The sequence below is a fragment of the Chiloscyllium punctatum genome, chromosome 3, assembly GCF_047496795.1.
Source record: "Chiloscyllium punctatum isolate Juve2018m chromosome 3, sChiPun1.3, whole genome shotgun sequence".
Taxonomy (NCBI): Eukaryota; Metazoa; Chordata; class Chondrichthyes; order Orectolobiformes; family Hemiscylliidae; genus Chiloscyllium; species Chiloscyllium punctatum.
This window is the reverse complement of record NC_092741.1, coordinates 105,319,483-105,331,239: the sequence shown is the minus strand read 5'-3', so window position 1 is coordinate 105,331,239 and position 11,757 is coordinate 105,319,483. Positions and strand designations below refer to the sequence as shown.

Here is an 11,757-nt window from a genome sequence, read left to right as displayed (position 1 = left end):
GTCATCGTCTTCTTTCAGACTGCTAATCACAGAGATTTCTGTGTGTACCTGGGACATTGCAAGGTACCCAGTGAAATCCCACCTTGGGACCAAATGGGTCCCCACAGCACCACAGCTCTGGGCAACTGGGAGCAGCAAAGCTCCAAATAAGGAGCAGAGCACAACAGCCTCTCTGTTGGACTCCAAAGCTGACCTTCCTGTCTTCAGCCTTATCCCAGTTACACTGGATCAGGGCAATGCCCCCAGGGAGGGGCAGGACAGCTGCCTCAGTGCTGAGAGTGTCCAACAGTTCAGACCAGAAAACTTTCTTGGAGGCCCCTGAGGCAAAGAGCAAAGCTTTCATGGTGTTCACCTCCTGGAGATCCATAGTTATATTGACCACCCCCACCACCCCCCACACCCCCTTTTCTGGAGTTTGGACAGTTCGGCTTGCATTCTGAAGAGCTTTGAGGATAAAGATCCTCTTGATGTATCCTATCAATCACTGGAGACGCAAAGAGGGCTTTCATGGTTTTCCAATCTGTATAATCCCTTTTCAGCTCTGCAATCTTTTCTGGGGTCAACAATTTCACAATCAGCTTCCATATTCCCTTGTTGTGCTGTTAGTCACTTTGTAGGTGACAGTTGGTCAATAGGAGGCAATGGTAAGAGAAGAACATGTAGAGCACAAGCAGGAAATCGATTCATGAGCAGGTGGACCATCTGGCCATGACTCAGTGTATCTAAGCTGTGCTCCAACTGCAGAGATGCTGAAGACATCCATTGGTGGTTTGGCAACTTCGACCATTTTCATCAGCAATCTGGATGTGGCATTTGGTTTTGCTGTCAGGCCCATCTAGATTATCCATCTGCATCAATGATGCAATTAAAGTCTCCAGCCAGAATGACTGGACTGGACGCTGTCAGCAGTCATGGGAGCAGCTGCAGGTCAGCCAGCCACTCACTCTTTACTACTGAGACATACACATTAGTTAGTCTCAGGGGAGCATTTCTGTACGTAACATCTGCTTCAAGGAGGCACCCCCCCTCCACCCTCCATAACTTCAGAGTTGGTGAAGTTGGCACCTTGCAGTAGAATACCCAGACTGGAGGAATGGCAATCATTTTTCCTCACACCAAATCAAAGGCCCGTGGGTTCACAAGCTCAACCAGTTCCTATAGCTGTTTAGGTGCAGTAATCCCACACTTACATAAACATGAGGTTGGCTTTGATTTTAGTCAGGAAAGTGTGGAGACACATTGTAGAGTAAATTTAACACTATGCATATTAATACCTTGTTTTTCATTTGAAAAAATATACTTTATTCATGAAATTATGTTTTTTTAACATCCAGTCACTGAAGCAGTTCAGTTTTATACAGTAGCGTGTGGATAAACAAATAAGCATTGGAGTTAGACTCTATCCAACAAACAGACCAAAGGCATTTCTTACTGATACAAGACTATATTTATATACATTTGAAGGACCGAAAGGTACCGATTACTGAATGGGACCCCATTTAAACTCAGCAGAAAGACTTTAGATTGTAGACTTTCCGCACTGTACCTTGGTGGCAGCTGCCTCAGGCTTTAGTGCATCCCTTAGTACATAGTTCTGGACCTTGGAATGTGCCAGTCCGCAAGACTTTGGATCAAATCCTTGTTCTGGAGGACCAACAAGTTTTGGACAGACAAAAGAGTGTCTTTCACTGTGTTGATGGTCCTCCAGGCTCAGCTGATGTTAATTTCAGTGTGTGTCCCAGGAAACAGAGCATGGAGCTGCTCAGGATGAGCCTTGACAAAATCCACTGCATCTTTCTCCAGACTTGGTTTGCAAAGGCAAATTCCAGAAGATGTGTGATAGTCTTATCCTACACTACAGCCACTTTGAGGGCAGCACCCAGTGGCGTAGACAGATTGGGCATACAAAAAGGATCTCACAGGTAGTGCCCTTCTCGCCACCAAGCAAGTGGTGTCTTAGTGCCTGTTGAAAGTTCTGGTAATGAGGTGTTCTGTCAAATGACTTGAACAGTCTGCTAAGGGACTACGCAACAAGATCCAGCCTCTCCTATTTCCTCAGGGTCATAAAGACGCTACATGTTGATCACATCCAGATGGAAAGCATACAATTTAACTCTGCACCTTACCTCAGAGAGACTCAGAAGCAGACCTTTCGGTCCAGTCCATCCATACTGATCAGATATCCTAAATTCATTTAGTCCCAATTCCCTGCATTTGTCCCATATCCATCATAATCATGTACCCACCCAGATGCCTCTTAAATGTTGTAATTGTACCAGCCTTCACTACCCCCTCTGGCAGCTCATTCCATATATGCATCATATTCTGCGTGAAAAATTTGCCCCTTAGGTGCCCTTTAAATTTTCCTCCTCTCTCACCTTAAATCTATGCCCTCTAGTTTAGGACTCCCCTATCCTGGGAAAGAGACCTTGGCCATTCACTCTATCTAAGCCATTCGTGATTTTATAAACCTCTAAGGTCATCCTTCAGCTTCCAATGCCCCAGGGAAAATAGTCCTAGTCCATATAGCCTCACCCAATAGCTCAAACCCTCCAACCCTGGCAACATGATTGTAATTTTTTCTGAACCCTTTCAATTTTCACAACAACTTTCCTCTAACAGAATTCAATGCAGTATTTCAAAAGTGGCCTAACCAATGTCCTGAACAGGCACAATATAATCACCCCAATTCCTGTACTCAATGCATTGATCAATAAAGGCAAGCTTGATTTCAAACATGACAAGTATCTAATCTCAACAATATCATTCAAAAGAAGTGTAATGAAGGGTAAGTTCTTCTTGCTAGCGCGAAACATCTTGAATCCAAGTCATTTGAGATTATTTTTCCAATTCCTTACTTTTAAGATAGAAAATCACTCAATATCCAACACCAGCAGAAATTCTGCAATACAGCTACCACTTTTTTTTCTACTTATTGAATGGTTAGAACTTAAAGGTATGGGTAAAAAGTACTGGAGTGTTCAATCAACTATTTGCACATTTAAAGGCAGGGTAGGCTCAATGGGCTGAAAGGCCTACTCCTGTTTCTATGAAATCTTCTTTGAAACATTCATTAACTTTATGTATTTTTAACATCATAAAAGTAATGTACTCAAAAACCTTTCAACAGTAAGTTGATACAACACTAAATCAGTGATTCTACTCAGTCAGGATATTAGCATTTGAACAATTCCATTGCAGAAGGGAAAATAAGAAGTTATTATTTTCTCCAGGGGTTCTATTGGAGAAATCCAACCACCTCGAAAATAACATCATTGTGCTGGCCATTTTTTGGACTCCATTATTTCACTTTCAAGTCCTTTAGAGATTAATTATTTGTTTCAGTCACTGAGCAAACCTAAGAAATGAGAACTAACAGAAATGTGACTGTAATAAAAAATGCAATTGCTCTTGAGTAAGGAAGTCATAATCAACACACAAATAGAATACCATTCAATTATATATATATATGTATAAATATTCAATATTTAATAATACAAGTTTCAGTTAGTGACAAAACATCATTGTGTGTTGACTGTACTTTATGTAACTGAACAACAAAGTTATCTGAAATCACCATGCAATGCCACTGAGTGAAAAGTATGGGAAATTCATGAAAGTTTATTAAGAAACTTCTTTGTACCCTTAGAGTACAAGACTGAGACTATCAAATTCATATTTTGATTGTACATAATCCCCTTAAAAGTTATTATATCCATTTTACATCATATCAAGGCTCTTGAGGGCCAACTTTTGTTTCGGTGTTTAATGTATGTATTTAGGTTATCAGGACTGTGCTGGATATTCAAGTTTGCTTTGAATTTTAAATAAGAAGCAATGTTTGCACTGGGGAAATGTTAAAGGAATCTGTGATCATAGAATTGGAGCACAAAACTTTGACATTAGTGATCAACTATTAATACATCAATCACAGCGCAAATTGAAATTACCTACCACCTTATCCCAGTTTCAACCTTCCAGCTCGGCACCACCCTCATGATCTGTCCTACCGGTCCACCTTCCTTCCCACTATCCGTTCCATCCTCCCCTCTGACCTGTCACCATTTCCCCCCACATCCATTCACCTAAATGGGGATGGAGCTGGTGGGGAAGGTAGCTGGGAGTATGATAGGTGAATGGATGTGGGGATAATGGTGACAGGTCGGAGGGGAGGATGGAACGGATAGTGGGAAGGAAGGTGGACAGGTAGGACTGGTCATGAGGGTGGTGCCGAGCTGGAAGGTTGAAACTGGGATAAGGTGGGGGGAGGGGAAATGAGGAAACTGGTGAAATCCACATTGATACCCTGGGGTTGGAGGGTCCCAAAGTGGAAGATGAGAAATTCTTCCTCCAGTCGCCGGGTGGTAACAGAGTGGTGATGGAGGAGGCCCAGGACCTGCATGTCCTCAGCGGAGTGGGAGGAGGAGTTGAAGTGTTCAGCCATGGGGTGGTGGGGTTGGTTGGTGTGGGTGTCCCAAAGATGTTCTCTGAAGCGCTCTGTGAGTAGGCGTTCTGTCTTCCCAATGTACAGAAGACTGCATCGAGAGCCATGGATACAGTAAATGATGTGTGGAAGTGCAGGCGAAACTTTGATGGATGTGGAAGGCTCCGTTGGGACCTTGGGCGAAGGTGAGAGGGGAAGTGTGGGCGTAGGTTTAGCAATTCTTGCGGTGGCAGGGGAGGGTGGGTTGTTGGGGGGCCCATGCCTAATGAGGCAGTTGCGGAGAGAACGGCCTGGATGGAAAGTGGATAGGGGTGTGGAGGGAAATATATCTCTGATGGTGGAGTCCGTTTGTAGGTGGTGAAAATGGCGGAGGATGATGCGAGGTATACGGAGGTTGGTGGGTGGAAGGTGAGGGTTGGAGTGGTTCTGTCCTTGTTGCAGTTGGAGGGGTAGGGTTTGAGGGCAGAAGTGCAAGAGATGTGTTGGAGGGTATCATCAACCACGTGGGAGGGGAAATTGTGGTCTTTAAAGAAGGAGGCCATCTGGTGTGTTCTGTGGTGGAACTGGTCCTTCTGGGAGCAGATGCGGCAGAGGTGGAGGAACTGAGAATAAGAGATAGCATTTTACTGGAGGCAGAGTAGGAGGAGGTGTAATACAGGTAGCTGCGGGGGTTGGTGAGTTTGTAGAAAATGTCAGTGTTGAGTCGGTCACCGTTGATGGAGATGGAGAGGTCCAGGAAGGGGAAGGATGTGTCCGAAATGGTTCAGGTGAATTTAACGGTGGAGTGGAAATTGACAAACTGTTCAACCTCCTTGTGGGAGCACAAGGTGGCACTGATGCAGTCATTAATGTAGCAGAGGAAAAGGTGAGGAGTGGTGCCAGTGTAACTGCGGAAGATAGATTGTTCCATATAGCTGACAAAGAGACAGGCATAGTTGAGGCCCATGGCTATCACTTTCATCTGGAGGAAGTGGGAGGATTCAATTACTAAGGGTGAGGACCAGTTCAGCCAAACGAATTAGATTGTCAGTGGAAGTACTGGTGGGGCTTGGAAACAGAGGGCTTGGAGGCTCTGGTCATGGTGGATAGAGGTGTACAGAGACTGGATGCCAGGGGGCCAGGGAAACAGAAGTCTTGGGTGGTGTTCCATACGTATGAGGGGGATTCCTTGACAAGGGGGCATAGGACAGTATCAAGGTACATGGAGTTGAATTCGGTGGGACAGGAGTAGGCTGAGACGACGGGTTGGCCGGGGTAGTCAGGTTTGTGTGTCTTGGATTGGAGGTAGAACAGGGCAGTGCGGGGTTCCCAATCTATGAGGTTGAAAGTTGTTGGTGGAAGATCCCCTGAGGTGATGAGGTTGTGTACTGACTGGGAGATGATGGTTTGGTGATGGTGGGGGGGGGGGTGAGGTCATGGTTGAGGGGGTGGGAGGAGGTGTCTTCAAGTTAGCACCTGGCTTCACTGATTTAGAGGTCAGAGCACCAAACTACCACTGCACAACCCCCCCCTTGCTGGTTTGATGGTGAGGTTGGGGTTGGAGCAGAGGGCTGCGTGTTATGAAGGTGAGAGGTTGGAGTGGAGGACGGGGGTGGACAGGTTGAGGCGGTCAACGTCTCTGCAGCAGTTGGAAATAAAAAGGTTGAGGGCAGGTAACAGACTGGCATGGGGTGTCCAGGTGGATAGGGTATATTGGAGGCAGACAAGGGGGTCCTCGGAAGGTGGGCAGGAGTCTTGATGGGTCCAGTAACTGACGACTTTTCCTCCCGTCGAGGCTAAGTCGATGGAACAATGTACAATCTCGGAATAACGTTGAAATACTGCTTTATTGACAATGTCCAACCGGATCCACCAGAAGACAATTCCCAGGTTGCCGAGTTGCAAATTTCCCAACGTGATAAGGTGGGAGGAAGTGTAAGTGCTGATAATTCCGAGACCCCTTCATGTGCACTCATTCTAGGTCTGAAGGGTGCTCCCAACACTGATCTCGGGCACAAACAGAGAGACTCCACCTCCACTCCCTCCATCCTCTTTCCAGCGTCAGTGGCAGGGCGGAGCAGCTGAAGGCAGCCGAGGCTGGGCTCAGCAGCAGTTAGAGAGGATGGTGGAAAAGTCAGGCTTAGGGAGGTGGTGCTGAGACTGAGGGCGCGGCTGCTCCGCAGACGATGCTGAGCGCCCAGCAACGAGCGGCGAGCTAAGTGGCGCTGCCTGGGCTGACAGCCGCTGTTCATTGACCACAAGCAGCCAGGGTCTGGCTGTACGTGTCCCTCTCCTTGCCTCTGTCCCCAGGGGACGGAGCTGGACTGGCACTCCGGTGAAGATGTCGGCGCCGTTGGGCCCTCGCGGTCCTCGGCCGCCAGGCGCACCGGCCGAGATGCCGGACCTGAGCCATCTGACGGAGGAAGAGCGGAGCATCATCATGGCCGTGCTGCAGAGGCAGCGGGAGGAGGAGCAGAAGGAAGAGGCGATGTTAAAGTAAGGAGAATGTTTACACATTTATCGCCTCCCCTCCCTCAGTGAGAACGCAGAAGATGCTTCACCGAGGCTGAGTCGCCTTCGTTTATTTGCTACTTTTATTTCGTTTTATACTTTATTTTGAAGCAGACCTTTTCTTATTCGAAACGAATTTGATGGATTGAAAAGTATCTTATTTATTCTGTTTTGTTGTGATTACTTGTCAGTCAGACCCCCCCCCCCCCCCCCGTGTGTGTGTGCGTGCATTGCTTTTCAAATGTTCTCACCGGTCTATAGGTCTATGAAAAAATGGACGATGAAAAATATGCCATTATGAGCTCTTTATTCCAGTGATGTAGCTCAGGCCTTGTCTCGCAGGAAGTCGTCTCTATGAGATAATTCTTATGTCTTTATAAAGCAGGAAGCTTATGCATGATTCTAATTAAAATCTTCGAGCTATCAAGGCTGAACGTATGAAGCTTGTTATCCATCTTCCTTTTTTCCCCAATTCGGCTGTTCCCCACCCGCGCGCGCTTACATTTCTTTCCATAATATTGTAGCTGATACAAGTACTTCATTTCCCTGAATAATCACTTGCTAGTGGTGAGCTGGGGTTGTGTCGAAGAAATGATGAAACCCAGCAGGCCAAATACATGGTTAGGTAATTTTCTTTTGTTTAAACCGTGCTTTATCGGGATTTTAATATAAGCATTCAGGTATTCAATATTAGCATTTCAAATAAACGATTTAGATACTCCATCTATATACCAACAGAGATGTAGCACCATCAAGTTTGGTTATTCGCAAAACATAATGAGCATAAATATGAGCAATTTCCTGAACAAAAATGCTGGGAAAGCAGATGCATAAATTGGCTTCTGTATTGTGACTGAAATGTAGCTATCAAAGTAAAAGATATGTTTAGTATTAAGGGCACAAACCAAATCTTGTCACAGATGTTACAGTACTTCATGATTAGTGGTATGCCTAGCATCCTAGTGCAAAATTGTTTGCTGTGCGTTCATTGTGTGCACATATGTTACATGTGTAGCATATGTATGTTACTAGGGTTCTAAGTATTATGTTAATATTTTGGAAGAATGAAAATGTTCAGTTTGTGGTAAAGTTAAGGATACTATAGTCCAAACCAATAGAAACTTGTTGAATTTCAATTTGACTTAAATTGAGCAAAACAAGCAAAAATTGGAATTGTTTTTGTTCTTATGCTTGCCCTATGAATCTTTAATTTCTGAATTTCAGTTGCTATATGAACAGCAATTAATACTTGCACATTTTGTGCATTTTATCCACACACTTCTATTTTACAGACTGTATATGGAAGGATTCTTATTAATTTAAAATGAAATATTGGTATTTGAAACTTGCTCTTTAACTCATTAACTTGAGTTATGGTATGATACTATGAAGGAACTTATTACTTTGCTTTCATATAGAATCTTTTGTTTAACATGTTTTTTTTCATATTTTATAAATTTCTCCTGCTTGGCTTAACAATGCTTTGCAAATGAAAACAACAAATGCTGGAGATCACAACTGGCCAGACAGCATCCATGGAGAGAGAGTTGATCAAGTCATCTAGACTTGAAACTTAATGTTTCATTAAGAGCTGAAGTGAAGAGTGAAGGGGACAGTGTTTATGCTATGGTTGGGGGGGGGGGGGAGGAGGTGAGTGGGGGGTACTAGTAGATATAAAATGTTGATAGTTTAGATAAAGTGATCAGAATGTGAGCATGACAGAACAATGACACGTCCACCTGCCAGATTTGAAAGAGCAATCCCAGCAGCTTCAGGAGGTGTAGAAGTCGACATTTTGGGTGTAACCTGAAAGTCCTGAAGAAGGGTTGCACCCAAAATGTCGACTTCTACACCTCCTGAAGCTGCCTGGCTTGCTGTGTTCTTCCAGTCTCCTGCCTTTTTACTTTGGATTTCAGCATCTGCAGTTTTTTTTCATCTCTATCAAGATTTGAAAGAGCAAACAGTCCCACTGGGGTGGGTGGGGGGTGGGGAGGAAGAGGAGAAGGAGAGAGTGGATATAAGAGGATGTAGCAAGTAAAGTAAAGAAAGGGAAGAAATGGGAAATGTAACAAACCTGACGCTTCATAAGTGTTGCGTGAAGAGAGAAAAACATGCAATTAACAAGTTGCAGTCTAAATAAGTTTGAAATCTGTTTATATTTATGTTCTAAGGTATTTACAGATCTAATTTACAGAATTAGATACTATAATGCTCTAAACATTCGTAAGTTGCTATTTTGAACCTTATGCTTGAATTTAATCATGAAATTTGAGTTCAGGTCTTTAGTTTTTTAGCAGCATGGTCTGGAAGTTTTAGTGCAATAATTTTTAAATTGGACGTTTTAGCAATGTGTGTACAGTAGAAATGCATATTTCAGCCTCATAACTTGCTCCATGTATAAAGCCTCATTGGTAATTTGACTTCCTCTTTCTCAGTTCTTTTGTTCGCTAGTCTTAACATATATATGTTAAGGGTTTGTCTGGTGATGAAGTGATCAAAGTAACCAGATTGGCATTGGCTGTACCAGAACTGTATATGCTTTTTTCGTTTTTACTTTTGAAAGACTTTGAAAAAAAACTGACAGCAGCTGGTAAATTAAGAACATCAAACATTTAGTTTGAACTTACAATAGGAAAGTACTTTTCTGTGATGAAGGTGAAATTTGGCAAATTAGTTATTCATATAACACAGGAATGGCCTACTATGTCTGTGCCTACCATGATGCCATACTAAACTAATCATATCTGCCTTCACGTGGTCTGTTACCCTCCATTCCAAGCCTGTTCATGTGTCTGTCTTGAGTGCCTCTTAAATATTGCTAATGCCTGTACCACCTCCCTGGCCATGCCCCGTTTATAAAAAAAACTATCTTTGTACATCTTCTTTTAACCTTCTCTCTTCTCACCTTTAACCTAATATTTGACATTTCCAGCCTGGAGAAAAGACTCTGACTGTCCACCCTATCCATGCCTCACATAATTTTATAGACTTCTGTCAGATCGCCTTCAGCCTCCAATGCTGTGGTGAAAACAATTCAAGTTTGTCCAAGCTGGAGCAAATGTCCAGTGGTGTACTACAGGATCAGTGTTGGGTCTCTTTATTGTTTAGGGGTATATGCAAATTATGTAGATGAAAGAGTGGAAGCGATGATAATGAAGTTTTAGTTGATGCGGAGATTGACTGAGTTGTTGATAGAAAGGAATGAGGTCTTAGATTACAGAAGGATGTAAACAGATCGGTTAGATGGGCAGATATTAGATTAGATTCCCTACAGTGTGGAAACGGGCCCTTCAGTCCAACAAGTCCACCCGACTTTCCGAAGAGCAACCTATCCAGACCCATTCCCCTACATCTAACACTATTGACAATTCACCTAACCTGCACATCACCCGGAGGAAACCCACACAGACACAGGGAAGAATGTACAAACTCCACTCAGACAGCTGCCCAAGGTGGGAATTGAACCCGGGTCCCTGATGCTGTGAGGCAACAGTGCTAACCACTGAGTCACTGTGCCACCCCTGTGGTAGATGGAATTTAAACCTAAGTGTGAGGTGATGCACTTTGGAAGAAGTAGCAAGACAAGGCATTACTCAATATATGGCAGGACACCAGGAATCTCAGAGGAACAGAGGGATTCCTTAGTCAATAACAAGGGGGCATAATTTTAAAATAAAAGGTAGGAGGTTGAGAGAGGATTTGAGGAAAACATTTTTCACCCAGAGAATGGTGGGTGTCTGGAGTACACTGTCTGGGAAGGTAGTTGAGGTGGATAATCTCACAAATTTTAAAATGTATTGGGATGAGCACTTGAAATGTCACAATGTGGGCCTAATGTAGATTTAGCGTGGTTTTACTGCTACAGACTTGAAAGCCACCTCTATACTGTGATTCTGAGATCCCAAAACTAGGCTAAACAGATTAATTCAGGTACTTGCAAAATGTTAATTGCTTTAAATACATTTAAAGACACTTGCTTGTTGCAACATTTGAACAATGTTTGGTTGATAACCCTCAGAGGTGTTTCTCTAATATGTAATGATGCATAATGGTTTTCTGATACATAATTGCAAAGAATGGTAAGGTAAAAGCCTGTCTCACCCACCACATTACATAGTTTAAATGAGGCAAATGATGACTGCTCTTAAATTTCATAGAGTTACAGAGCCATACAGCATGGAAACAGACCCTTTGGTCTCACTCGTCCATGTTGATGAGATATCCTAAATTAATCTAATCCTGTTTGACAGCATTTGGCCCATATCCCTCTAAACCCTTCTTATTTATGTACCCATCCAGTTTAAATTGTACCAGCCTCTACCACTTCCTCTGGCAGCTCATTCCATACACACACCACCCTCTGCATGGAAAAAGTTGTCCCTGAAGTCTCTTTAAATATTTTCCCCTCTGACCTTCAACTATGCCGCCTTGTTTTGGACTCCTGCACTCTAGGAAAAATACCTTGGATATTCACGTTATCTATGTCATTCATGATTTTACAAACTTCTGTGAGGTCACCCCTCATCCTCTGCTCCAGGGAAAGTAGCCCCAGTTTGTCCCTCTAGGTCAAACCCTCCAATCTTGGCAACATGCTTAAAAATCTTTTCTGAACCCTAACAGGTTTTGCAACATCCTTTGTAATGTAGGGTGACAATAATTAAATGCAGTACTCCAAAAGTGTCCTAACTAATGTGTTTTCACAAAGAATATAGGATGGGTCTTGGTGAGTGACAATGTACTTGTGAGAATACATACAGAGCTTGGTTTGCCCAACTAATATATGTAACACTATGGGCAATTTAGCATGGCCAATTCATCTAACC

At 43.5% G+C, this 11,757-nt stretch overlaps 1 protein-coding gene across 11 annotated transcripts in view; it reads left to right on the top strand.

Moving 5' to 3' along the window:
* The first annotated feature begins 6,465 nt into the window (after positions 1-6,465).
* Positions 6,466-11,757, top strand: part of rims1a (regulating synaptic membrane exocytosis 1a) — an 879,579-nt gene continuing 874,287 nt past the window's right edge. For 2 of the 11 annotated variants that reach the window (XM_072557828.1, XM_072557903.1), the window contains exon 1: positions 6,466-6,919. In XM_072557828.1, the coding sequence (XP_072413929.1) occupies positions 6,765-6,919 (155 nt within the window). In that variant the 5' untranslated portion in view covers positions 6,466-6,764. The remainder of the gene's footprint in view (positions 6,920-11,757) is intronic. The other 9 variants (XM_072557837.1, XM_072557845.1, XM_072557923.1 and 6 more) reach the window with 7 other exon arrangements.